The sequence below is a fragment of the Lactuca serriola genome, chromosome 1, assembly GCF_051521515.1.
Source record: "Lactuca serriola cultivar US96UC23 chromosome 1, Lser_US96UC23_V15, whole genome shotgun sequence".
Classification (NCBI taxonomy): Eukaryota; Viridiplantae; Streptophyta; class Magnoliopsida; order Asterales; family Asteraceae; genus Lactuca; species Lactuca serriola.
Genome location: NC_136408.1, coordinates 77920366 through 77946185, shown reverse-complemented (window position 1 = coordinate 77946185; position 25820 = coordinate 77920366). Strand labels below are relative to the sequence as shown.

The 25820-nt window shown below is 36.7% G+C and overlaps 2 protein-coding genes across 2 annotated transcripts; one reads left to right on the top strand and one right to left on the bottom strand.

The window, feature by feature from the left end:
- Nucleotides 1-12084: 12084 nt before the first annotated feature.
- Nucleotides 12085-12558, bottom strand: LOC145057504 (uncharacterized). Its single transcript, XM_079005367.1, has one exon. The coding sequence runs from the start codon at nucleotides 12556-12558 to the stop codon at nucleotides 12085-12087; it is 474 nt and encodes a 157-aa protein (XP_078861493.1).
- A 10133-nt stretch (nucleotides 12559-22691) lies between these two features.
- Nucleotides 22692-24270, top strand: FRU (FER-like regulator of iron uptake). The gene is made up of 4 exons (XM_079031222.1): nucleotides 22692-23247; nucleotides 23448-23630; nucleotides 23714-23887; nucleotides 23975-24270. Exons 1-4 carry the CDS (start codon nucleotides 22732-22734, stop codon nucleotides 24077-24079), a joined length of 978 nt encoding a protein of 325 aa, XP_078887348.1. The 5' UTR covers nucleotides 22692-22731; the 3' UTR covers nucleotides 24080-24270.
- Nucleotides 24271-25820: the final 1550 nt, after the last annotated feature.

The window sequence follows — 25820 nt, the reverse complement described above, 5'->3', positions numbered from 1 at the left end:
TGCACATTCCAATCATCATGGTCTGAACGTGACCTTGAGGGGTTTCTTTTGAAGTATCTCCCTCTTGGCGCGTTCTGCCAGCCTTGTGCATAGTAGGGAACGTATGCGCGATTTGGAAAATTGCTGGCAATGTGTCCAGGTGTTCCACAGTGAAAACATGTCTTTTTCTTCACTGTGAAGTTGTTTCTTCCTGCCCCTGGTGGCGTAACCTTGCCTTGTCTTTTATTGTTCCCATAAGCACAATTGCAGGAGGCACTCTGTTTCGCTGGAATTTGTGGCCTGTATTTCTCAACAGCAAGTTGATCAGAAACAGCTGAGTTCGAAGCAACAAGTTCTGAGTTCAAAGAGTCATTGGTTTGTTCAGTAGTGCTCTCCTTGTTCTCATCTTCTGCTACTTTACCTGCACATGAAGTAGAAACATTAGTATTTTCAACATTAATAACTCCTCCTGACACAAATCCAGCTCGTTTTCCATATTGAAGATGTGCCTCCCTGGCAATTTCTTCCTGTGTCATAGGGATGGATGTGTAGTTATGATTGAAAGGTGGAGGAACACTATCATACCCTAGACCCTTGTTTTGATTATCTTTAAATTTTAATTGGGTTTCAAATAAGGACTCGACTGTCTGACTTGACGCAATATAATTTTTGAAACTGGCATCTGTTTTTACACACTTAATTTTCAACGTGTCAAGTTCTTCAGTTACAACAGCAAGTTGTCTCTTAATATAGTCATAATTTTCACACTTCTTCCTATACTCTTCCCGAAGCTTCCTAAAGTCTTTGGTTTTTGCTTCTAATTCAGCCTTTGGGGGTTTCTATCCTTTCCTAAGTTGATATCCTTCATATCTCACGTCCTCAACTTCTCTTTTTAATAAATCAATTTGTTCCCGAAGAAATTTAATCGTATCTTCACTAGATAGTGTACATGAAACTTCACATGGTTGAGAACATGAAACTTCATTGACCGAAACGTTTACAGAACTCATTGTATTTCCACACTTCAAAGCGTCAAGCTCTTCAATTACATCAGCAATACTAAGACAATTGAGATCTTTTGTCTTCTTGATGACATCTACGTTCATATCCCAAGATTTTGGAAGTGAATTCAATAGCTTTTTGTTTATCTCAGATTTGGACAAGAAGATCCCAGCTATATTCATCTCAGTAGTAAGTGTAGTAAATCGTTGCAACTGAGTTTCGAGGTTTCTCCAGGGATATAATCGAAAATGTTGAAATTTTGTCTTAACATCTCTTGGCGACTCTCTTTTATGTCTTTATTTCCCTCGTTGACCTTAAAAGTCATTAAAAGCACAATTAGAAGCCAAAATCAAACTTAAAAGTCAAACCCTTTGATTATAAACCTCAAAAGTCAAATTTAAAAAGTTAAACTCAAAAGTCAAACTTGAAAAGTCAAACCGAAAAACTAAATTTGAAAATTTAAAAGTTAAACGAAAAAGCAAAGTTTAAAGTCAAAGGTCAAACTTGAAAGAATAAGAAGTCAAAAAAATTAAAATATAATTTTTATTATTTTTATTTAATTTATTTATTTATTTATTTATTATTATTTTTATTTATTTATTTTTTAATTTTGGATGAAAAAGGAATTTAAAATTAAAAGGAATTGATATTTGGGTTAAAAGTGTCAAATTTTGAAAGTTGAAACCGTGAATAACGGGTTATAATTTAAATTTCGAAAGATTGTAACAAGTGATCAGTTAGTCGACTTGGATAAGGCGTTGGGTTGTTGAATCAGAGGTCTTGGGTTCGAAACCCGGCACCTCCAAATGCGCTTCTAATTTTTTTATATGTGCAAAGCGAGGCGAGGAACTAGCTGCTGTGAGGACCTGGTGCGAGGTGCGAGGCCGTAAACCACCAAGGCTGTAAACTCCGAGCCACAAACATCGGTCCGTGAACTCCGAAACCCTGGCCGCCGGCCGTAAACTCTGCCACCCCTTCGCAGGTTACGACCAAAAACAACGATTTTTCGACTTTGAAGCTCCAAAACTCGATCAAAAACCCCTTTTTATGAAAAACATGAAGAACAAACCCCCTTTATTTTTCAGAGATCTATTCAAAAATGCAAAAATCTTTCGAAAATAAGATCAAATAATGCTCCAAATCTGAAAAAATTGACTGATACAACCAAGCTCTGATACCAATTGTATGGTCTTGAGAATGGATCTTACCAGTGATCAACAGCAAACACAATCGCATAAAAGAGAATAAGAGTAGAAAAGAAAATAAATCAAGCTTGCACACGTTCTATTACTGAAAACGTCTGATACAAATCGATATGTATGACTGTGAACTACTAGGCATCAACAACTCCCACATGACTGACTAACCCTCTCTATATATATAGGGAACCACGACCGGAAACAGAGTTTACGGCCGTAAACTCATTACAGACCTGTAAACAAACAGTAAACCTACCAAAATACTTTATCAACCCAAAAACACTATTACAATGCAAAGCCTAGACCAAACCACTAATTGGGCCCTTCAGTAATTAAGCACACAAGAACAACAATTGAATCAAGAACGTGAAAATAAATAATTTCCACATAAATTCTATGTGATTAGACACATATAACCACATGTGGTTATATGCATTTAATCATATATGATATATGTGGACAATATTTATCTTTGTGTTCTCGATTAAATAGTTTTTCTTGTATATATAATAATATGTGATTATATCTATCTAATCACATATGATTTATACAGACATTTTTATTTTTTGTCCGTATAAATCATATGTGATTAGATACATATAATCACATATGATTACAATGGACAAAGAACAATTATTAAATCGAGAATGTGATAATGAATCTCATCCACATAAATCATATATGATTGGATACATATAATCACATGTGATTATATGTATTTAATCAGATATGATTTATGTATACAACATTTATTTTTGCGGTTTCGACTGAATATTTGCTTTTGGGTAATTAGTCACATATGATTATATGTATATAATCATATATGATTTGAGGTGGACAAGATGCATATTTTCCTTCTCGATTCAATAGTTGTGCTCATATACTTAATCACATAAGATTATACGTATAATCACATGTGATAAAATACGTGAGAACAACCATTAAATCGACAAAGCAAAAATGAATTATGTCCGCATAAATCATATGTGATTAGATTCATATAATCACATGTATTTAATCATATGTGATTATATGTACCTAATCACATATGATTTATTTGGACAAGATTCATTATTTCTTTCTCAATTCAATAGTTGTACTCATGTACTTAATCACATGTGATTATATGTATCAAATCACATATGATTTATATTGATAGTATTCGTTTTAGCATTTTTTATTCTATATTTTTTCTCATGTATCTAATCATATGTGATTGTATGTATTTAATCAAAATTATTAATGTGGAAAAACAAAAAATGTTGAATCAAAAACGCAAAAATGAATCATGTATACAGAAATTGTATGTGACTAAATGTATTTAATCACATGTGATTATATGTATATAATCACATATGATTTGATGTGGACAAGATTCATATTTGTCTTCTCAGTTCAATAGGTGTGCTCATGTACTTAATCACATATGATTAAACATATAATCACATGTGATAAAATACATGTGAACAACTATTCAATCGACAAAGCGAAAAAGAACTATGTCCACTAAATCATATGTGATTCGATTCATATAATCACATGTGATTAGATGTATTTAATCGCATATGATTAATTTGGATAATGTTTTGTTTTTGTGTTCTTAGTTCAATATTTGTTATCATGTATGTAATCACATGTGATTGTATGTATCTAATCACACATGATTTATATAGACAAGGTTCATTTTTTTTCCAAACAAAATCATATGTGATTAGAAACATATAACCACATCTGATTAAATGTATTTAATCACTTTTGGTTAAAGTGGAAAAATAAAATACAATTATTGAATCGAGAATGTGAAAATGAATCTTAGCCACATAAATCATATGTGCTTGGATACACATAATAACATGTTATTATATGTATCTATCGCATATGATTTATGTGGACAACATTCATTTTTGTTTCTCGCTTCGATAGTTGGTCTCGTGTATTTAATCACATGTGATTATATGTATTTAATCATATATGATTTATGTAGAAAATATTTTTTTTCTCACGTTATTGATTCAATAATTGTTATCGTGTATGTAATCACATTTGATTATATGTATTAATCACATATTATTTATATGGACAATATTTATTTTGACATTTTCGATTCAATAACTTTTCTCATGTATTTAACCGCATGAGATTGAATGTATTTAATCACATGTGATTGAATGTATTTAATCACATGTGATTAATGTAGACAAAAATAACTATTGAACCGATAACATATATCTACATAAATCAGGAGTATGTGATTAAAAATATATAATTACATATATGTGATTAAATATATATATAATTATATGTGATTAAATATTTTGTGTATTGTTAGTGAACGCTTAAAGTGTCTAACAATAAATAAATATTAACATTATTCAGTAAGATGTGCTTAACAAAAATAACCTTATTAAAAAATTTACACCATTTTATACTTATGGATGATAATTTTTTAAAAATTAGAATACTTTATTTAACATAATAGATTTAAAAAGAATATTGTCGTTAATGAAATTATGTTACACTTATAAAAGGAAAAATATTTATATATAAGAGAAAGCAATAAAAGTTTGATAATAAAATCAGTATAACTACTTTTTCTCTAAATTATTAATCTTAAAATATTGATTTTTCAATTAATAATATATAAGATATGAAAATAAGACAAAATACAAGACTAGTCGTTGTCAAGAGAGGAGTATGAAAATATTTATTTTCACAACTTTTTATTCGTCTTTCTTTGGACTTTGTGTATAGACTTGGATAGACTTTATGTATATAGTCTATACCAGTGTATAAATAGTTTTTATTATCAAAATTTAACTAACTTCTCTTCTATATGAAATATTATTCTTTTTAATAATGTGATATAATTTAATTAACGCTAATATTTTGTTATGTTTACTTGTTTTATTTACTCATTTAAATTATTACAAAATTACCACCTATAAATAAAATTTTTTGCATATATTTAATAAGGTAATTTTTTTATGAACATATCGTACTGAATAAATAATGTTAATATTTAAATAATTTTTCTCTCTATATTTTCTAATCACTTTAAATTTCAAAGAAAATAAATATTTCATAGGCGTTGAACATATTATAAAATTATATAGGCATTTGTAGTGATCATAATTACCTATAATTACCTATTTGATTTATTTTCTTTAGAAAAATATTTCAACAAATTCATTATTAAATTAAAGGGCCTTGTTAAAACAAAGCAAACTATTGTATACATTACTAACAAACAAACGTGATTTTTTTTTTCTAGATGCTCATACGATATTATTTATTTATACCTTTTATTTTATCTATTTTTCATTAATGATACAAAATAATTATATGATGGTCATGTATTTTTAATTTAACGGTGATTAATTTTGTATATTTTACTCTTTTCATTTGTCACGATAATGAATATCAACATATTGATATTTTATTAATAAAAGAGTTATTACGAATCTAAATAAAGAAAGAAAAAAGCATTTTCTTGGTATTTTGGAGTCCCCATCGATATGAGATCCCCGCCTCCAAATTGAAACCATGGCCAATTATGTGTCCGCCTTCGATCTTTCTCCATCTCTTTTTGTATACTATTAATGTCTCTATCTCGTTGAAAAAGAAAAACGTAATCCTTCAACAGGAAATATGATTTTGAGATTGAGAAATTAGGGTTTTAGGTGTAACTGGTGATGGAAAAGAAAATAAGTGTAATCCATTGCCTCACTCAGAAATTGGTGTTTGAACGATTGAGTTTAAGAAGTGTGTTTATTTGTATTTGATGGCATCAACACTGATAGCGTCGGCAAATGGATTATTGTCGGAATGAATAATGATTTATGGTGGCTCCCTTCTCCAGCGAAGCTTTCATCTGCGACGAAGCTTTCATCTCCAGTGACGCTAGATATGTTAATCCTCTATATCACACTCATTTTGTAATAGCAAATACATATTATTCTTCATCATTTTGTCATCTCCAACCAAAGTTCAACAATTTGTCATTGTCGTTGGTGGCTGTGAGCCACGACTTAGTGGTTGTGAACACCAGATCTGGTCGTCTTAAACAACAATCCAGATCTGTTGAAAGTAGATACAGGAGGTGGTTCAGAGGAGATAAAAGGTGAAGCAGATTCGTAGAGTGGATAAACAACATTCCAGCGGTTGTCCGGTTGATCCGGCTACCGGTGGCGGCCCGGTGACGGTGGCAGCCTGGTGATGGCGGTGACTCGATGTTCGGCTATTGTCCAGTGGTCTTTGGTGGAGCAACTTAATATTATAGAGTGTGATAAATTAATACAGTGGTGGGTTGTGAAACGATGTAGGCGTGTAGCTGAAAATTGTTCTCAAATGTTCTCATTGGAACATATATATATATATATATATATATATATATATATATATATATATATATATATATATATATATATATATATAGGAACATTCCTGGTGAACAACATTCCTAGTGAAAAGTGTTCCAGTGTTAGTTCTGTTTGATTCGGGCGCCACCCGATCGTTTGTATCTCTTGTTCTTAGCAAGAGATTCAGTGACACTCTAGGGGAGATCGAGTATCCATTAGAGGCATAGATTGTCGATGATCGTCCATTCTGGGTATCGAGGGTAGAACTAGTTAGTTCGGCTTCGAACCCCGAGTAGGGTAGAACTAGTGGGGAGATCGAGTATCCATTAGAGGCATAGATTGTGGGGATGGATTGGTTGAACCCTAATGGGGAAATAATTGATTGAGAGCACCAGTTAGTTCGGGTTCGAACCCCGAGTAGGGTAGAACTAGTTATTCATGGCGAGGGTGCTCAGCGTGGACCAACGATTTATTCAGCTGTGAGGGCTAGGAGATATCTATAGTAGGGTTATTCGGGTTTTTTGGCCTATGTGTTGGACACCAGAGAGGAGAATAAGAGGACAATTGATGATGTGTCGATTGTTCGATAGTATTCAGATGTGTTTTAGAGAACTTTCTTGGAGTGCCTCTGTAGAAGCAGATGAGTTCCATATCGAGTTGGTCCCATGTGCGACTCCGATAGCCAAGGCACTTTATCGGTTGGCACCGCTGGAGATGTAGGAGTTGTCTACATTGTTGTAGGAGCTGTTAGACAAGGGATTTATCAAATCGAGTAGTTCACCCTGGGGAGTGCCGATTTTGTTTGTGAAGAAGAAGGACGGCTCTCACACGATGTGCATCGATTATCAGGAGCTGAACAAGTTGACGGTGAAGAACTGTTATTCGCTTCCGAGGATTGATGATTTGTTCAACCAGTTTCAGGGTGCGTCTTGGATCTCCAAGATTCATATGCATTCAGGCTATCATCAGATGAGGGTTCAAGATGAGGATGTTTAGAAGAAGGCTTTCAATAATCGTTATGGTCATTATGAGTTCATAATGATGCCTTTTGGGATAACTAATGAACTCACAGCATTCATGGATCTCATGAACCAGGTTTGCAGACTGATGCTAGATTGGTTAGTCATTGTGTTTATTGTTGATATCTTGGTCTATTATAAGACCAACGAGCAGCATGGGGATCATCTGCGAGATGTTCTGGAGACTCTAAGGAGGGAGAGGTTATATGCCAAATTCTCTAAGTGTGACTTCTGGTTGCGCGTGATGTAGTTTCTGGAGCACTTTGTCAATCAGAAGGGTATATTGGTCAATCCAGCCAAGATCGAGACCGTGATGCAGTGGAAGGTTCCGAGGTCTCCATCTGATATTCGGAGTTTCCTTAGTTTATTTGGGTATTATCGGAGGTTTATCGAGAATTTCTCCATGATCGCACTACCATTGACTAGGCTGACGAAGAAGTCTACTACTTTCCATTGGGGGCCTGAGTAATAGGTGGTGTTTGAGACTTTGAGGCAGAAGTTATGTGACGCTCTGATCTTAACCCTGCCAGAGGGTGTAGATGAATCCGTGGTGTCCTGTGATGCGTTGATTTCGGGATTGGGTGCAGTTTTGGTGCAGAGGGGCCATATGATAGCTTATGCTTCGAGGCAGTTGAAGCCTCATGAGGCGAATTATCCCACTCATGATATAGAGTTAGGGGTGATGATTTTTGCCCTTAATATTTGGCATCATTACATGTATAGGGTTCGTTGTATCATATACACAGAACACAAGAGTTTGAGGTATCTGATGGATCATCCAAATCTGAATATGAGGCAACATTGGTGGCTTGATGTGGTGAAGGATTATGATTGTGAGATCCTTTATCACCTTGGGAAGGCCAATGTAGTGTCCGATGCTCTTATCCACATGAAGGATGGTACATCAATCAGTGATGTATGTTTAAGGATGACCGTGGTTACCTCTCTCTTGGAGCAGATTCGAGATACTCAGGTAGAGGCTATGAAAGGGGAGTACCGGAAGAGTGAGCCTATAGTAGGTCAGTTGTCATCTTTTGATTATGATAGCCGAGGATTATTGACCCTTCATCAGAGAGTTTGGGTTCAGTATTTTGGGGGTACGTGATAGATCTTTATGGGGGAAGTGCATAATTCGAAGTTTTCTATTCATCCGGGAGCAACGAAAATGGATAGAGACCTCCAACTTGATTATTGGTGGCTCTGCATGAAGTGGGATGTGGCCTGGTATATGGAGAGGTGTTTGGCTTGCAGGAAAGTCAAGGCCGAGCATTAGTGACCTCACAGGAAGATGGAGCCGTTGGGTGTTCCCGTTTGGAAATAGGAAGAAATTATGATGGATTTCATCACGAAGCTATCACAGACCGCGCGAGGGGTAGATACTATCTGATTCATCGTGGATCGATAGACCAAGAGTGTGCATTTCTTCCCCATTCAAGAGAGTATCTCTGCGGAGAAGTTGGCGGATTTCTACATCCGGGAGGTTGTGGCACGACATGGGGTCCCAGTCTTAGTAGTTTCTTATCAGGATGTTCGATTCACTTCCAGGTTCTGGAAGAGATTTCATGAGGAGTTGGGTACATGACTGCACTTTAGCACGACTTTTCATCCATAAACTGATGGTCGGAGTGAGCAGACTATCCAGACCTTGGAGGATATGCTTCGGGCATGTGTGCTAGATTTTGGTGGTAGGTAGGAAACATATCCATTGGCTTAGTTTTCTTACAACAACAACTACCACACAAGTATTGATTTAACTCCTTTTAAGATGCTCTGCGTGAGAAAGTTTTGGACCCTGATTTGCTAGGGTGAGGTTGGTCAGCGAGTTATGGGTAGCACGAAGGTGGTGCTCCGGACTACCGAGTTGATCCAGCAGGTGTGCGGGAGATTGCAGACCACGTAGAGCCGACATAAGAGTTATGCTGATAGATGTCGATCATACTTTGAGTTCCTGGTTGGGGATATGGTACTCCTGAAGGTGTCACCTTGGAAAGGTGTCATCCGGTTCAGGAATCAGGGCAAGCTGGGCCCTAGATATATCCTGGGTAGGAAGGGTTTTGGAGCTAACAGAGGATCTTAGACAGATACACAACATTTTTCATATCTCTCAGGTGCGGAAGTGATTGGTCGATGATTCCGTAGTGGTGCCATTGGAGGACATTCAACTGGACTAGCAACTAAACTACGTAGAGAGACTGAATGCGACTCTAGACAAGAAGATGAAAACCTTGTAGCACAAGGTTGTGGGTCTAGTGAAGGTGCAGTGGTTGCACCGTAAAGGTTCTGAGTGGACATAGGAGCCAGAGGAGACGAAGTCTGATTCAAGTGGGGGAGAATTGTAGCACCAATGGTCCAGGTATTTTCATATATTGCATGATTCATTAAAAAGTTTGCAAAGTCATTCCCTACAATGGGTGTACATGATAGGTACGCTGGGGGTAGGTCATTAAAAAAGTATCTCGGGTTTCCTCATGTACGTTGGGTGTACTCATACAGAGTGCAAAACCCTAAAATTTAGGGTTTGGACCCTATTTAAACACCTTATGTCCCCTTATGGACTCTTCATGCTCAGCCTCCCTTCACCCCAAAGCTATTATTCGAAACCCTAGTCCCTATTAGTGAAAGTTTGTGACCTTTGAGTGTTTTTGTGGGTTTTTGGTACCTTTAAAAGAAGAAGAAATCTACCATAGAAGCTTGGAGAAGCTAAAGCTCCTAAATCCAAAACTTTCATCATAGTTGCAAGCTTCTGAATGTATAAAGCCTATCCCTTTATGTTTCTTTTTCTAGATCTAGAATTAATCCATGTTATGTTATGATTTTGGTCCGAAGATTTGGACTTTTGAGGAATGGGTCACTCTAAACGTTATAAGTGTCATTTCTGGTCATTTTTTAGTTGATGTAGTCATAAAAATGGGAGCTTGGACACTCCCATCTATCTATGCATGAGATTTTGGACATTAGAGTGTACTTTGGACTTAGGGTTTGGATTTGTACCTTATTGGGCCATGCAAAGGCATCAAGTTGTCGACTTTATAAGTTAAGACGTTCCTTAGGCTAAGATCTCTGAGTTGGACGAAAGGTATTTAAGCATAAGAGCTTAATGGCATGAAATGGACTTCTGATGAGTAAGTTGGGTGTACCCTCCTGCTACATACGACATAACTGGCTGAGGCCATGTCCCCATTTGGTGAAGGTTGAATACGTTGGGCATACATAGGGTGTACGCATGATGTACTCACCAGAAATGCTTTTGGGCCATTTTAGGCCTTGGGCCAGGGTTAGTTGGGCCCATAGTAGGAAGGCTAAAAGGGTCTTTCACCCTTTGTAGGAGGGTTTATGGTTTGGGCTTTTCTTTGTGGGTTATTACCCTAAATAGTGATTAGAGTTGGTTTGAATATGTTCAGTGTGAGGAGCCATTGTAGCAAGAACTTGTGTGTGATTGTCTATCATTGGACTGAGGTGACTCTTCTAACAGTGTTTGGCGGGTCGAAGGCACAAATATCGGCCCATTGATTTATGTTTATAGGATACTAGTTGTATGTGTGACTCTTGCATGTATTGTATGTGTTTCTATGTATACCATAAGGGGCCCGATGCCAGGCGGGGCCTGATGAATGTGTTGGGCGGGGCCCATCGCATGTTACTGACAGATATGTATCGGGCGGGGCCTATGGTTTAACTTTATGTTTCAGGTACCTATGGTTCGAAGGGAAAGGGCCCAACCTGGTCGTAACGCATCCACGCGTGTCCAATATTTTATGATTTTGGGATTGTACTCTGATAACTGCTTCCACATTGACATACTTATGATGGTTTGAAATGAATATTTATGGTTTTGGTTGAATTAAAAACGAAATTTTTACTTATGATTTTTGGGATGTTACAGTTCTTAACAACCGTCCAATGACTCAGTCCCAGATTTCCTTGATATCGACTCACCATGCTCAAAGTATATGCCACATCAGGACAAGTACATGTTATATTGTACATGATCGATCTTACAGCCGAAGCATATGGGACTCGACTCATCTTTTCCGTAACATTTTGCAGATATTAAAAGTTGTTCATGTTGTGACATTGGAATTATTAATAGCATAAACTCATTTTCCAATAAGGCTGTGAGTGAGTTTCAGGTAAATAAAACTTTAAGCACTTATGGTCATAAATGGGATACCCAATACTCATGGGCATACTCACGAACCCGATGAGTATTTAACAACAGGGTTCCCGACGAGAAGGTAGTGAGTTTGAGATATGATTTTATAATTAATTTTTTTTTTTGGAACCGAAAAATATATTAAAAGCCCCCGCCACCGCCCGCCTAGCAAGTCACTAGACGGCATAGGAAAACAGGAGAATAAGTACAAAAGTTTACATATAAATAAAAGGAGAAATGGACCAATCAACCCGTTTGTAATTACAATTCCTTCGCCTATGTTTGATCCACACGAACACCTGAAACTTAATAGTATCTACCACCATTGTTGGGGATGAACGTATGTTTTTAAGTACCCTGTCGTACCTCTCCTTTCAAATCCACCATAGCGTCCCGTAGCATATAGCGACTATGTTATTTTGTTGGTCCTTATTCTTCCCAAAATCAGCCAAATACCTAGTTAATTCTCCAATTGTCGGTACCTGTACCACTGGAATGCCACACCATTTCATCACCCACTCCCAGACTTCTCTCGCAAACGGGAAATATAGCATGATATGATCATAATCTTCCTCATCTTCTAGGCAGTAGTTGCACATCATCGAATCCACATCCACACCTCTATGCCTAAGCACACATAATGATGGGATACGCTTCTGCATTGCTCTCCAGATAAAACCTGTAACTTTGATAGGAACTTCACGAATCCATTTCACCCGATCCATCATTACCCGACTTTGAGGTTTATCGATTATTTTCCTGAGAGCAGCCACCTGAAACTCACCATCAGTTGTGATACCATATTTCCATCCATCGTTTGAGTCCTGCAACTGAAAAGACCCAAGCATTGTCACAATACTATGTAATTCTTCTGAGTGGACATCATTTTGTGGATGTGATATCCAATCCCACGAGGGACCACCATCTCGAATTCTATATTCAATCAAGCATCTCTTTTTCTTTTCCAGTTGGTACAGCCCTGGGAAAGCAGATTTTAGAGGTTCGCCGCCAATCCAATGATCCAACTAGAACATAGTATCATCCCCTCTCCCAATATGCTTTTTAATCACATGCTCCAAATTTATTCCTAGATTGCTCAAGGTATGTTGAATATCGGCAATATTATTCCATACTCCTGTAATAGTTTTACTAGACATAACATAGGAGGACTTAATACTGAGGTTATGAATTCCTTTAATAACACGGGCCCAGATCGTCGTGGGGTTTGTTCTCAGACGCCACCACCATTTGGTTAATAGAGAAAGGTTCAAAGCCCTGATCGAGCCCACACCCAACCCCCCCCCCCCCCCATATCCTTTGGGCCTATTATTTTATCCCATGTAACCCGGTATATTTTTTTCTATCCTCAGCACCTCCCCAGATGAATTTTCTCCTGATGCCCTCTAGTGTGTTTAGTGTTGGATTAGTGTCTAACTGAGGGATAGGGTGGACGAATTCTAAGGATAAATCCTTAAGAATTCGTCCAAATGAGGGATTCTAGAATTATCTTATGGGCTGCTTGGTGGCTAAGTAACAAGATAAGGATGATGACTAAAACCCTAATGCCACACCTATATAAAGACCCCTTGGGCATGAGAATTCGGCTAGACCTAACCCTAGAAGTCTTGGAGCCGATTTTTCCCTCTGTCCTCTCACTCTTGTTTCATCCAATTGCTTTTGGTATTTGTGATTCATTAGAGGCACAACATTTGGGGTGCTAAGGTTCTCAAAGCTTCAAGATCTACAATCAACAATCAAGGTATTCATCTAACTTGTTTATTTGATATTCAATTAGTTTTGTTGTATTCTAGATTAGGGGTTTACAAGTCTTGGACAATATGCATGTGTCATTAGAAAAACTAGATCCAAACATTAGGGTTTGCATGAACACCATAGGAATGTTGTTATGCTCATGACCTATCAATGGTATCAGAGCTTAGATTGTTTATTCTAATGTTTTTGATGCAAAGTTTATTGTTCAAATCTACAAATTTCGTTTTGATGTTTTTGACTAAACTCACGACGTGACCATAGAGGGTCACGACGTGAGTTCAGCTGTACTAACGCCCGTAGATCCGGGCTAGTCAATTTAGAGACGATAAGCATCAAAAATATGACTTTTTGATGGAATATTATTTAGAAGGAGTAATCTTAACTAAGTTTTAGTATATGTTACAAGGATTCCGTACATATAAAGTACGCTGAAATCCGAGTTATAATGAAGAAGTTATGACCCGTCGAAGTTTTGCGACAAAACCGGCACGACACAGCGCGACGTAAATAGTGAATTTATGATAGAGTGATAGTTAGCCTTAGTGATCTAATAGAAAGTCGTATAATATGTTAAACCGAAGGTGTTCATAAAAAGAACGTCTAAATCTGACTTCGTATGAGGAAGTTATGATTTTTCGAAGTTTCGACTTAGCGGTATGCAGCTCGAAACTTGAATTTTAGATCGAGTGATTTTTAGCCTAAACAATCTAAACGATAATTGAAGATCTCATCGATAGTAGTCTAATGGTAAAAAGACAGACGAAAACAGACATCAGATGAAGGAGTTGTGAATTCCTAACAGAGTTTTCTTGTCCCGGCCTACTAAAAATAATATAATAAAATATAAAGTCAAAATTAGCCAACAGAGTCTTAACGAGAGTTGTAGAGCATAATCTCATCTACGCGTGGATATAAAGAACGTCGAAAACGGAGATCGTATGCGAAAGTTATGAATTTCTAAAGTACAAGGCACGCATCCCAAAGAGGGAACGCCCCGCGTTCAATTGGGGAACACCTTGCGTTCTATAATTGGCTCCGGAGTGGCCACTTCGATGCTGAATCAGCAGATAAGGGATAGGATCAGAACCCCGCTCCTACGCACCGCGTTCGAAGGGAACGCCCTGCGTTCGAGGCCGACTTCAGCACTATAAGTAGAATGCAAGGTCTCCGGGATTTGTTGCTCATTTCTTCTCTCTCACTCCTTATTTCCTCTTTTTGCGTGCAAATTATACCCCTGAAGCCCCGGTATAATCCCGAGTCCCGAAGCGAGTCCCAAAGCCCCGAAGATCCCGAGAAGTAAAGTTTTCGAGCCGAAACTCTGCCCGCGAGAAGCCCGGTTTTTGTGAAGATCTCCCGGTTTCACCGAAGAAATACTACATTTAGAGTCGTAGTGCTGTCCGATCATCGTATTATCAAGTGAGTGTGTAGTTACTTTCTTCTACCTCATAGATATGAAGTATTTGCTATGAAATATGTGCTATGTGTTTATACGTTGTTTGTTTACTTGATATGGTTGTTGAACGAATGTTTTATACATGTTTTTAAATGATTTAAACTATATATGTAATTTATATCTACAAATATATTGGGTAGAACATGGGTAGATGAAATAGTTGGTGTGTGATGAAAGATGAGTTAGGTGATGAGAGATAGGTGATGATAGAAAGGTGATGATATGTAGGTGATGAGAAATAGGTGATGTGAGACGAGAGGAGGTACCATATCCTCGACCGGCGATGTGGCGATGTAGTCATCTACCAGAGTATAGATGGCGACCACTGACTATTCTAGACAGTCATGTGGAAACATCAGCGGGCTCATAACCTGTAGGTGATGAATTACGAGTTCAGGCGATGTTGTAACTACGTATTCATGCGATGATACTCTAACCCCTTAGTATGAATTATGAGTTCAAACGATGTTGTAACTATGTATTCATGCGATGATACCCTAACCCTTACTGGACACGTATTGACCCTGGCAGCTATAGACTTAGTGCCTTATAATAATACGATGGTAGCTATGGATTTAGTACAGTGTAGATGAACCTTGGTAGCTATGGATTTAGTAATGTATATATGAACCTTGGAAGCTATGGATTTAGTGTTTGTTATAGGAACCTCGGGCAGCAATGGACTTTGTGCCAATTCCTTAGGTCAAACCTTAGGAATGAATGAATAAAGGATAACTGATTCTTAGGGTAAAACCTTAAGAAATAAAGAAGATAATGGGGATGGGTAATTGGGTTGATTGTTTGATGATTCAATATAATAATTATGTTATTTTGGGTTGAAAACCCTAGATGCTCACCAGGCTCCCAAGCCTGGCCCACTCAGTTTTCTTTGCATTAAAGGTAATGACACAAGAGTATATGTAACATCCCAAGGTTCAGGTGCAGCTATTCACCCCCCCCCCCCCTTCTTTTCTCTTGTGGTCAAGTTTAGCCCTTTATTGGAAAATGTGGCAAATGAGTATGCTGGGCGTACTCATGCGCTTAATTTGGACGCGGAGTCGCCACGGTACGCTGGGCGTACCCAGAGTTACGTCGGGTGTACCCGGCTCAGGTGCAAAACCCTAATCTGGCTTGTGCACTATTTAAAGGGTGCTAAGGCTCATTTCTCAGCCTCCATATCAGTGAGTGAAACCCTAAGAGAGAGCCTCCCATTGTTCTTGGTGTGTGTGAGTGTTGTTGGAGCTAATTGTGCGTTGGTGGCTTAGTGAAGAAGAAGGAAAGGAGATTTTGGAGGCTAAAGCTTGAAGTGCAAGCTTGGATCTGAGATCTACAGAGAAAGGGGCTACACTTAGAGGTATAAAGTTCAAAAATTTCCTATCCTTTTTGGTTTATTGTTGCATGTGTCATTTCTAGGGCTAAAAACCCCAAAGGTGGAGACTTTATGAGTGTAAGGTGCTCCATGGTCCGAGATTTGTTCCTTTTCAGTGGTATTAGTGGTTTAGATCCATAAAGTTTCCATCTTGGTTGTTGGTATGAGGTCATGCTTGAGTAATAAGCCTTCTAGAGTTAGAGAATGGAATATTATGGGAGTTGGTGACTTATTCAGCCATGCAAAGGCTTAAAGTCATCAACTTTATGGATTACGAGGCTTAGAAGTGGTCAGATCTAGAAGTTGGACGTGGGTCTTAACTGTTTAAGACCTCAAGAGCTAAAGGGATGAAGCAGGGGAGTATGCCGCGCGTAATCCCAGTACGCGCCGCGTACTGGGTGGCATTCCCCGATTCTGAGAGGCAGCCGGGTACGCTCAGCGTACACATCTGGTACGCGCAGCGTAACCCGGAAAGTTGACTTTTAGTTGACTTTTAGGGTATGGTCTATAGTGGGGCCTTTTGAGTTATGAGAGGGGTAAAATGGTCTTTTACCCTTCTGAGAGTGTCATAAGAGGACATAGTCTAGCCTTTGAGAGTTATATTAAATAAGGGACTTATTTCATGTGATTAGGCGGAGGCTAGACCAGAGTTTTACTGAGTCAGAGATTTACCGAGCTACCGGAGGTGAGTCTTCTCACTATACTTTACCTAGAGTGGTAATAGAGTTATGTGTTAGATATACTTTATGCTATCTATGTGAAGTGTGGCACTGCATTATTTCTATGTGATTTATGCTATGTGTATATCAGCGTTAGGACCGGAAGGTCCACAGAGCTAGGACCAGAGGGTCCGTAGAGTTAGGGCCCAAGGGCCCACAGAGTTATAGCCTCGAGTGGCTAATATGTGCTATATGTGGTATTTTTAGAATTATGTGTCAGTGTATTTGTATGCTATTTATGTGTTGAGATTTATTGTGATATGTGATATGCATGATTCAGAGTTATCAGAGTTAGGGCCTTTGGGTCCATAGAGTCAGGGCCAGAGGGCCCACAGAGAGTTGGGACTGGAGGGTCCCACTGAGACACATGGACCAGAGGGTCAACAGAGATTATAGCCCCGAGTGGCTAATAGAGTGGTATTTTGGGGAACTCACTAAGCTCCATGCTTACAGTGTTTGTGTTATGTGTTTCAGGTTTTCTCAGGATCACGGGACGGCACCGGCTCGATTGTACACACCAGAGGAAGCGTTTGTTTTGAGGATCCTGGTTTATTAATTGAATAAACAAAATAGTCATGTATTGTAACTTAAACAAAAGAACGGGATTTTTATGAAAAGTGATAAAGAGATAAGCGATTTTAAATGAAAATTTTGTTTTGAAAATTTCGGTGTTACAGTATAAGTTGGTGGACTTGACGATAGATTTTGGGTTATAGATCAGTAGTTATAAATAACTGTTGTTTATGCTTTTGGATAGATTTTGGATTATAGATCTGTATCGGAACATGACATCCCGAGATTTTATTATTTAATGAAAATACATTCTCTTTGAGAAATGTTTTGATAAATGGTTATCATATTTTGTTTTTGGGAAAAATTATGCAACTGTTTTCTTTAAAAAGATTACTCTGATTTTAAAACGAAGGATAAACAAATCGGTCTTTTCTGGCTGTGAAAATGGAGATGTCACAGCTGTTTGCTGGATTACGAATTTTCTGCCTTGATTTGCTTTGGATAATTACCATAAATTATTTTTTCAAATTAAAAATCAGATTTTTTTATTTTGGTAATTGATATCCAAATCAAATTAATGGATAATTGCCAATTTAAGATAATTACTAACTTTATAAGATAAAGATTAATCATTTGTAAATTGATTTGAATTATCTTGTATTGAAATGATTAGGTCAAATTATGTGATAAATATTAATAATTTGATTATCTAATAATTTTTGAATTTGATCTAAGTAATGTTTTGAAAAGTTTTAAAACTTGCCCTCAAGTTTTGGAATTTAATTTTTGGATTAAAAGTTTAATTTTGAAATTATTAAATTTCAAACCCTAGAATTTTACAAGTTTAAAATTCACCCTATGCTATTATAATATTATAAGAATAATTATTATATATGTATAACTTAAATGCTAGTCTTACCGTTAGTAGGTCTCATTCATAAAGTCGATTTATAAGGGGATATAAGGTTATGGCCTATAAAATCATCGTTTAATGGGTATCCACTCTCACCCACCGCTTTCTTGATTGGTGGAGGGTCGTTAGCCGAACGGGTAGGATAGGACAACCCTTTCCTCATTAAAAGTATAATGAATTTATAAAGTCATTAAATGTTTTTATAAAATTCCCAATCTGAGTTACTAGCAAAAGTGAATTTGATGCAATTCCATGAAATTACACTTTCTACCCTTGCTAAGACGTTAGTGGTGCGTGTGTGGTTAACCGACACACTAATTGGGCTCTAAGAAAAGGTGGCAAAGGATGACTCGATGTTTGTCATAGATCGATGAATCGTGTGTGGTTAACTGGCACGTCGATTAGGTGAATGTAACATTGGGGGTACCATGTACATTTGCATGGTTATTCACACCCGCTTTGTGATCCTTAGCATCCATGACTATTAGGGTGATGCTAGCCATTGCTGCATTTCATGACTATGAGATATGGCAAATGAATGTCAAAACCGATTTCCTTAATGGGAAATTGGCTGAGGATGTTTACATGAATCAGCCAGAGGGTTTTGTCGATGCGAAGCACCCCAATAGAGTGTGTAAGCTTGAGAAATCTATTTATGGATTGAAACAAGCATCTCGCAGATGGAATCTTTGTTTCGGTGAGAAAGTCAAAGAATTTGGTTTTCTGCGAAGCAAGGATGAATCATGTGTATATGTCAAAGCCAGTGGGAGTATAGTTAGCTTCCTCGTATTGTAGGTCGATGACATACTACTCATAGGAAACGACATTATGACCCTGCAGTAAGTTAAGTCCTGGCTTGGGAAGTGTTTCGCTATGAAGGACCTCAGAGAGGCTGTCTATATTTTAGGAATAAGGATAGTGAGAAATGAGAGTAAAAGGCTAATAGGACTTAGTTAGAATACTTACTTGGACAAGGTACTAAAGCTTTTTAGTATGGAGAATCCCAAGAAAGGGGAGTTACTAATACAAAGTAATGCCAAGTTAAGTAATACTTAAAGTCCGAGTACCGAAGTCGAGACAGTAGAGATGAGCCGAGTACCTTATGCTTCCATAGTTGGCTCGATCATGTATGTTATGACTTGTACTCGCCTTGATGTGGCCTTCGCTTTGAGCATGGTCTGCAGATATCAAGGGAACCCTGGAAAAGCACATTGGACCGTAGTCAAGAATATTCTTAAGTACCTTCAGAGGACCAAAGAATGGTTTCTATTCCTTTGTGGGAGTGATGACTTAAGGATGTGAGGGTATAGTGATGCCAGTTTTCAGACCGACCAAGACAACTACCGTTCTCAGTCAGGCTGGGTCTTTACCATAAATGGAGGAGCAGTGACTAAGAAAAGTTCCAAGCAGGAAACCGTAACTAATTCAAAGTGCGAATCAAAGTATACAACGGCAAGCAAAGCGTCAAAGGAGGTGATATGGTTGAAGAACTTCATCGGAGACATTGGAGTTGTGCCAGCCATAAAGGTGCCCATGGAAATTTTCTGTGATAATGAAGGAGCGGTTGCCTTGACCAAGGAACCGAGGGATCATGGTAGATCTCGACATATCAACAGGAAATATCATTTTATTCGACATTGGGTGGAAGAGGGACTCCTCGTAGTGAAGAGGGTATCGTCGGAGGATAACCCAGCAGATCCCCTTATGAAGGGACTGAGTAGGATTAAGCTCTTGCAGCACGCTAAGAACATCGGGTTGAAGGACGATATTAGTTTAGATTAGATAGCCTCGAAAAATGTAATTGATAAATGTAATTGACACTTGATGATTAAATAAAGGAGTATTATTTATAAGTAAAGTTATTGTCTTATGTTGATTGTTTACCTATTGTTTCACTTTGCATGTTTTGACTTCCTAAATAATAATATTATTTGAACGTTCCACAGTCACTCATACTTTGGGAGTAGGTATGAAAGAAGATTGTCATGAATTGGTTTGTAGATTGTCTAAAGTGTATTAGACATAGCAAAGATTTGTTGCAACATTCATGAGTGCTTATGAATATGATTTGAGCATTGAATTAAACCCGCGCTTGCTGGCATCACTTCATGGAATTTATCTCGAGTGATCGCAAGACGATAATATCATATGGTCTTAAAACCTAGATATATGATTTATTATTTGCAAGTTGGTTGTGCATTGATAATGTGTAAACGCATCAGTAACTTGATGTTATAAAACTCATTGTTGTGTATGATTTGATGAGTGAATGGTAAATGCATATAAGTCGAAGTTTATCTGTTCCTTTTATCCTAAGAAGGTAAAAGCGATATCTGGGCCCCTCGATGATTTGGTTTGACTTATGTGTCGGGCCCAGCCAGGACTGAATTAATGTGTTCAATTAAGTTCTATGTCAGACGAATCAGAGATCGAGAAACAAACTGCAGGACAATAAGTATGACTATGTTCCATGTAATTGTCCGCAAGATACTTTTGAGAACGGAGGACTATACGATTCCTTATCTAAAGGACAGGTTATTGATAAGATCAAGAGTTTTGAGAACTGCGATTGCTAATCGGATCCTGAAGTCATACTTGCTTTTGTAGTTATTAGACTTATCCAAGTGGGAGACTGTTGGATTAGTGTCTAAGTCCATAACTATATTTGGTATGTACTTGAACCGGTTAGAGCATGGTCCTTTTGGGTTGCCTTCACCAAAGCAACTTGACTGGATGAATAATAAAGAAAGAGGTTATTATGGTTTATTAATATATTATAGGAATAATATATTAAAAGAGAAATCATATTTATTTAATTAACATTGATCAAGACTTAATTAAGAATTAATTTTTTCGTCAAAACAAGTTAATTGAACTAAGGGGACTGAGTTGTAATTATGTGATAGTTACAAGGTTGGGGAAGGAAACCCTAAAGGATAGGGTGGACGAATTCTAAGGATAAATCCTTAAGAATTCGTCCAACTGAGGGATTCTAGAATTATCTTATGGGCTGCTTGGTGGCTAAGTAACAAGATAAGGATGATGACTAAAACCCTAATTTCACACCTATATAAAGACCCCTTGGGCATGAGAGTTCGGCTAGACCTAACCCTAGAAGTCTTGGAGCCGATTTTTCCCTCTCCCCTCTCACTCTTGTTTCATCCAATTGCTTTTGGTGTTTGTGATTCATTAGAGGTTGGGGTGCTAAGGTTCTCAAAGCTTCAAGATCTACAATCAACAATCAATGTATTCATTTAACTTGTTTATTTGATATTCAATTAGTTTTGTTGTATGCTAGATTAGGGTTTTGCAAGTCTTGGACAATATATGCATGTGTCATTAGAAAAGTTAGATCCAAGCATTAGGGTTTGCATGAACACCATAGGAATGTTGTTATGCTCATGACCCATCATTAAGTACCCCGATGGGTGCAGTAAAGAATGATAGATAGAATGTTGGAAGGTTTCCCATCACTGTTTATTACAATGAGATCATCTATACCCGTCCTATTGCCATTCTTAGATTAATTTCAAAAAGCCTAGCAAATGCTTTTATAGAGAGAGCTAAATATGACAGACTTCGCAAAATCCGTGAAAATCAAAACTTACATTAAGTTCTTTTGATTAAGCTCGTAAATGAACTTGAAAAGAAAACCTAAATCAAGACAATCAAATATTCTATTGTTAGAACATAATAAAATACAAATGGAAATAAGCCAAACGAAAAGGAAACTTAAAACTGAAGGTCTAAATGATGGATTTTGGAAACATGTTGGCGAACTCTCTTTGGTCATTTGTTAGGAGCTTCGGCCCATTGAGAATTTTCTAATGATATCAAATGAACATCCAAATTACGGATTAAAAGTTCCGTCCACAAATTGGACCAATTGCTCCCTATCCTTTCATCTAATACATGTGCTAAATATTCAATATGCTACTCTAATAAGTGACAATGTATTGTTAATAATTTATGTACATACAGAACTGGTGCACATGAAGCTAGCGTCCTATTATTCCCTATTATCTTCATCTAATGAGACGTCCATTTCAACGCAATACCTATTAATTTCTTAATAACAACCTAATTTCGGATGCTTTCTCGATGATTCCGTTCATACTTCAGACAACTAATCTACATTTTATATATATATATATATATATATATATATATATATATATATATATATATATATATATATATATATATCATTATTATATGTATGTATGTATATATAGCAGTATGGAACTGTAGATTTATCTTCATCATATCAGGCACACAAAAATGGATGAGAGAGCAGACTCGTCGGAGAACCCAATGAGCCATTTCAATGGCGGCAGCTTCAACATGTTCCCAGTGGATTTCACGCAAGAAACAGAATTCGAAAAGTTCATATCTGGATTTCGAGGGGAGATTGCTGATCCCATCGAGAAATTCTGTTTAGACTACGAATGTAATCACCTTACCGAGTCCTGCACGGATCTTCAGCTGCTGCCGCTGCCGTATGAAGCCGTCGTTACTGGTGGTGTTGGTAGTGGCATTGGTGGTTATGATGCGATGGGTCTGCATTCAAACCTGATTTGGAATCAGGAAGGACAAGACTTGAAGGATTCTGTGGTTTTTGGAGATGATAATTCGTCTGAAACTGCAACAACCGGTAATCCTGATACACCGACAAGGAGGAGTAGCGGTGGCGCAAAAGGAGATCGGTCAAGGACTTTGATTTCCGAGCGGAAGAGGAGAAGCGGGATGAAGGAGAAGCTCTACGCCTTGCGTTCGTTGGTACCCAACATTACTAAGGTTCGCTCTTTGTGTATAATCGTCGGTAAAAACAACATAATATGCACACGTGGCACGTTGTAAAGTCCTCCTGTTGACGTGGAATATAAGTAACTTCAGTTACCAATTATGGTTGTTACTGGTATAATTATAAACTACAATAATTGAAGTTAATATTAAAGTTGTAATCTTTTCTTAGAATAACATGTATTATTATGCAGATGGATAAAGCTTCGATAGTTGGAGATGCTGCAAGATACATTCAAGAACTTCAAACACAAGCTAGGAATTTAAAGGTGGAGATTGAAACAATCGAAGCACTTGAAAACCAAAAAACGCCACCTCAAAATTCGAAGAAGATTCATGCTACAAACTCGTTTCCAATACTGAAAAAGATATCCAAGGTTTTGTGAAAAATAATGTTCTTGTATAAAAACATCTTCAATCATATATATTATTCATTAATTTTATTTTTTTTCTTTTTAAGATGGACGTGTTTCAAGTAGAGGAAAAAGGATACTACGTGAGACTGGTTTGCAATAAAGGACGAGGTGTTGGAGTCTCGCTCCATAAAGCACTCGAGTCAATTACGAGCTTTCATGTCCAAAACTCAAATTTGGCTACAGATGGTGATACTTTTGTGTTGACATTTAACTTAAACGTAAGTTTAGCTTTGTATTTTGTTGTAGGATATAAATATTATCTACTTAAATATGTATAATAAGTGTTTATATGTTTAAATTTACAGGTTACGGTGTTTGAGTTTGACATCAACTTGCCAAATTTGAAGCTATGGCTTGCTGGGGCTTTTCTTAACCAAGGGTTCGAATTCATCTCATTTCCATCGGCCTAATGTTGAGGTGTATTTATGTGCGAGTATTTTTTAACACTTGCACAAATAGTACGATTGGAATAAAAATGTATTGTGTTTTCTTGCTAAAGAGAAGTAATGTTTTGTTGACAAGTGATGGTTTAATGGATGTTGTAAGGGTCCTTCCATATAAAACTTTTGATGTCTCTTAATAATTGTAGTGTTTGCATAAACAGTTCCTAGCATCTTTAAAGATTAAGTTGAGTATTTTAATTGATTAATAACACGTTGGACGAAAGGACGAAAGAAAATGAATATTCTATAAGATGAATAATATGAGACTTGTCTTTGGGTAAGTGCATACACAGTATATTGAAATCATTTTAATGGGCTGTCACATAATAATTATGGAACTATATAAAAAAATACAATTGTATTGAACTTTAAAACATATTTATAAATCTAATTTATGACATATTTAATATTTAAAAGATTTGATTTCTCATATTAAATAGTTTAATGAGCATTAAACTTCATTTCAATTGAACGAAAATAACATCTTATAATGATAAAATTTAATCTATTGAATACCACTTAGACATGTCATTTCATTCAGCTCTCTTGTTAAACTATGCATTTGGATGTTCTAAGGATATGTTATACGTTAGGGGTGAGCAAAAACCGCACTGCAACTAAAATTAACCGTAAAAACCGCAACCGCAATTAAAACCGATGGTGAGGTTTTCTGTTTTTCAAAAACCGCAAATTTGCGGTGCGGTGCGGTTATTAGTTTTCAAAAACCGCAAAAAAACCACACCGCACCGCATATGTTATAAACAATTTTTTTAATTAATTATTAATATATTAAATACTAAAAATAACACAAGTTTCATTGATGAAAGATGGATAAAATACTAGAAGACCAAAGTATTGGTGTTTTGTTATGTTTAACTTTGAAAAATGGTGAAATTAGACAATTTTAAGATATTTCTTGTTAATTACTATTGATTTGACGTTTTTAAGATATTAGTTGTTTGTAATTTAAGTTAATTGTCTTATACTTTATGGTTTTTTTTATTATTACAAGTAATATGTTTGAACTCTTAAAACCGTTTGAGCTCTAAACTGTGGTTCAAAACCACACAAAATAACCGCACCAAATTCATGCGGTTAATAACCGCAACACAGAAAAAAACAAATCCGCACCGCAAAAATAACCGCCTAACCGCACCGCAAAAATAACCGCACCATGCGGTTTTCAAAATGGATTAACCGTATTTGCGGCTAGTGGTGAGGTTTTAGCTAATAACCGCACCGAACCGCACCGCGCTCATCCCTATTATACGTGGTTTAGGGATCAACATCAACATAATCCATAATACATTGAAATGTATATTTTATTAGAATGTAACATTAATATTTCATTCTTCAAACAATTTATTTTTCTTTTTCATAATAAACTGAACTCTACAAAAATTAAATAAACATATTTTCAAAATTAAAGAAGTTTCTTTATACAATTGAAGGGCATTGAATTATATATTCATTATATGGGAAATCTTCAGAAAAGTCACAATATTTACGGAAAAGTTACACTTTAGTCCCAAAAAAAAAATTGAACGAAAAAGTCTCGAAAACCGGCAAAAATTTGCAGTTTGACCTTTTTTGACCGGTTGAAACCGGTACCAAATTAATTTGGAACTATTTTGTAAACTAATCCAAAATATTTTGACTTTTTCTGTAAACAAAAAATATTAGGACTTTTCTGTAAACAAAAATATTA

Bases quoted from the DNA above. Each gene is read 5' to 3' on its own strand.
- FRU (XM_079031222.1), top strand. From the start codon at position 22,732: ATGGATGAGAGAGCAGACTCGTCGGAGAACCCAATGAGCCATTTCAAT. The intron at 23,631-23,713 runs GTTTTGTGAAAA...TTTCTTTTTAAG, and splicing joins TACTGAAAAAGATATCCAAG to ATGGACGTGTTTCAAGTAGA. The intron at 23,888-23,974 runs GTAAGTTTAGCT...TTAAATTTACAG, and splicing joins TGTTGACATTTAACTTAAAC to GTTACGGTGTTTGAGTTTGA.
- LOC145057504 (XM_079005367.1), bottom strand. From the start codon at position 12,558: ATGCTTGGGTCTTTTCAGTTGCAGGACTCAAACGATGGATGGAAATAT.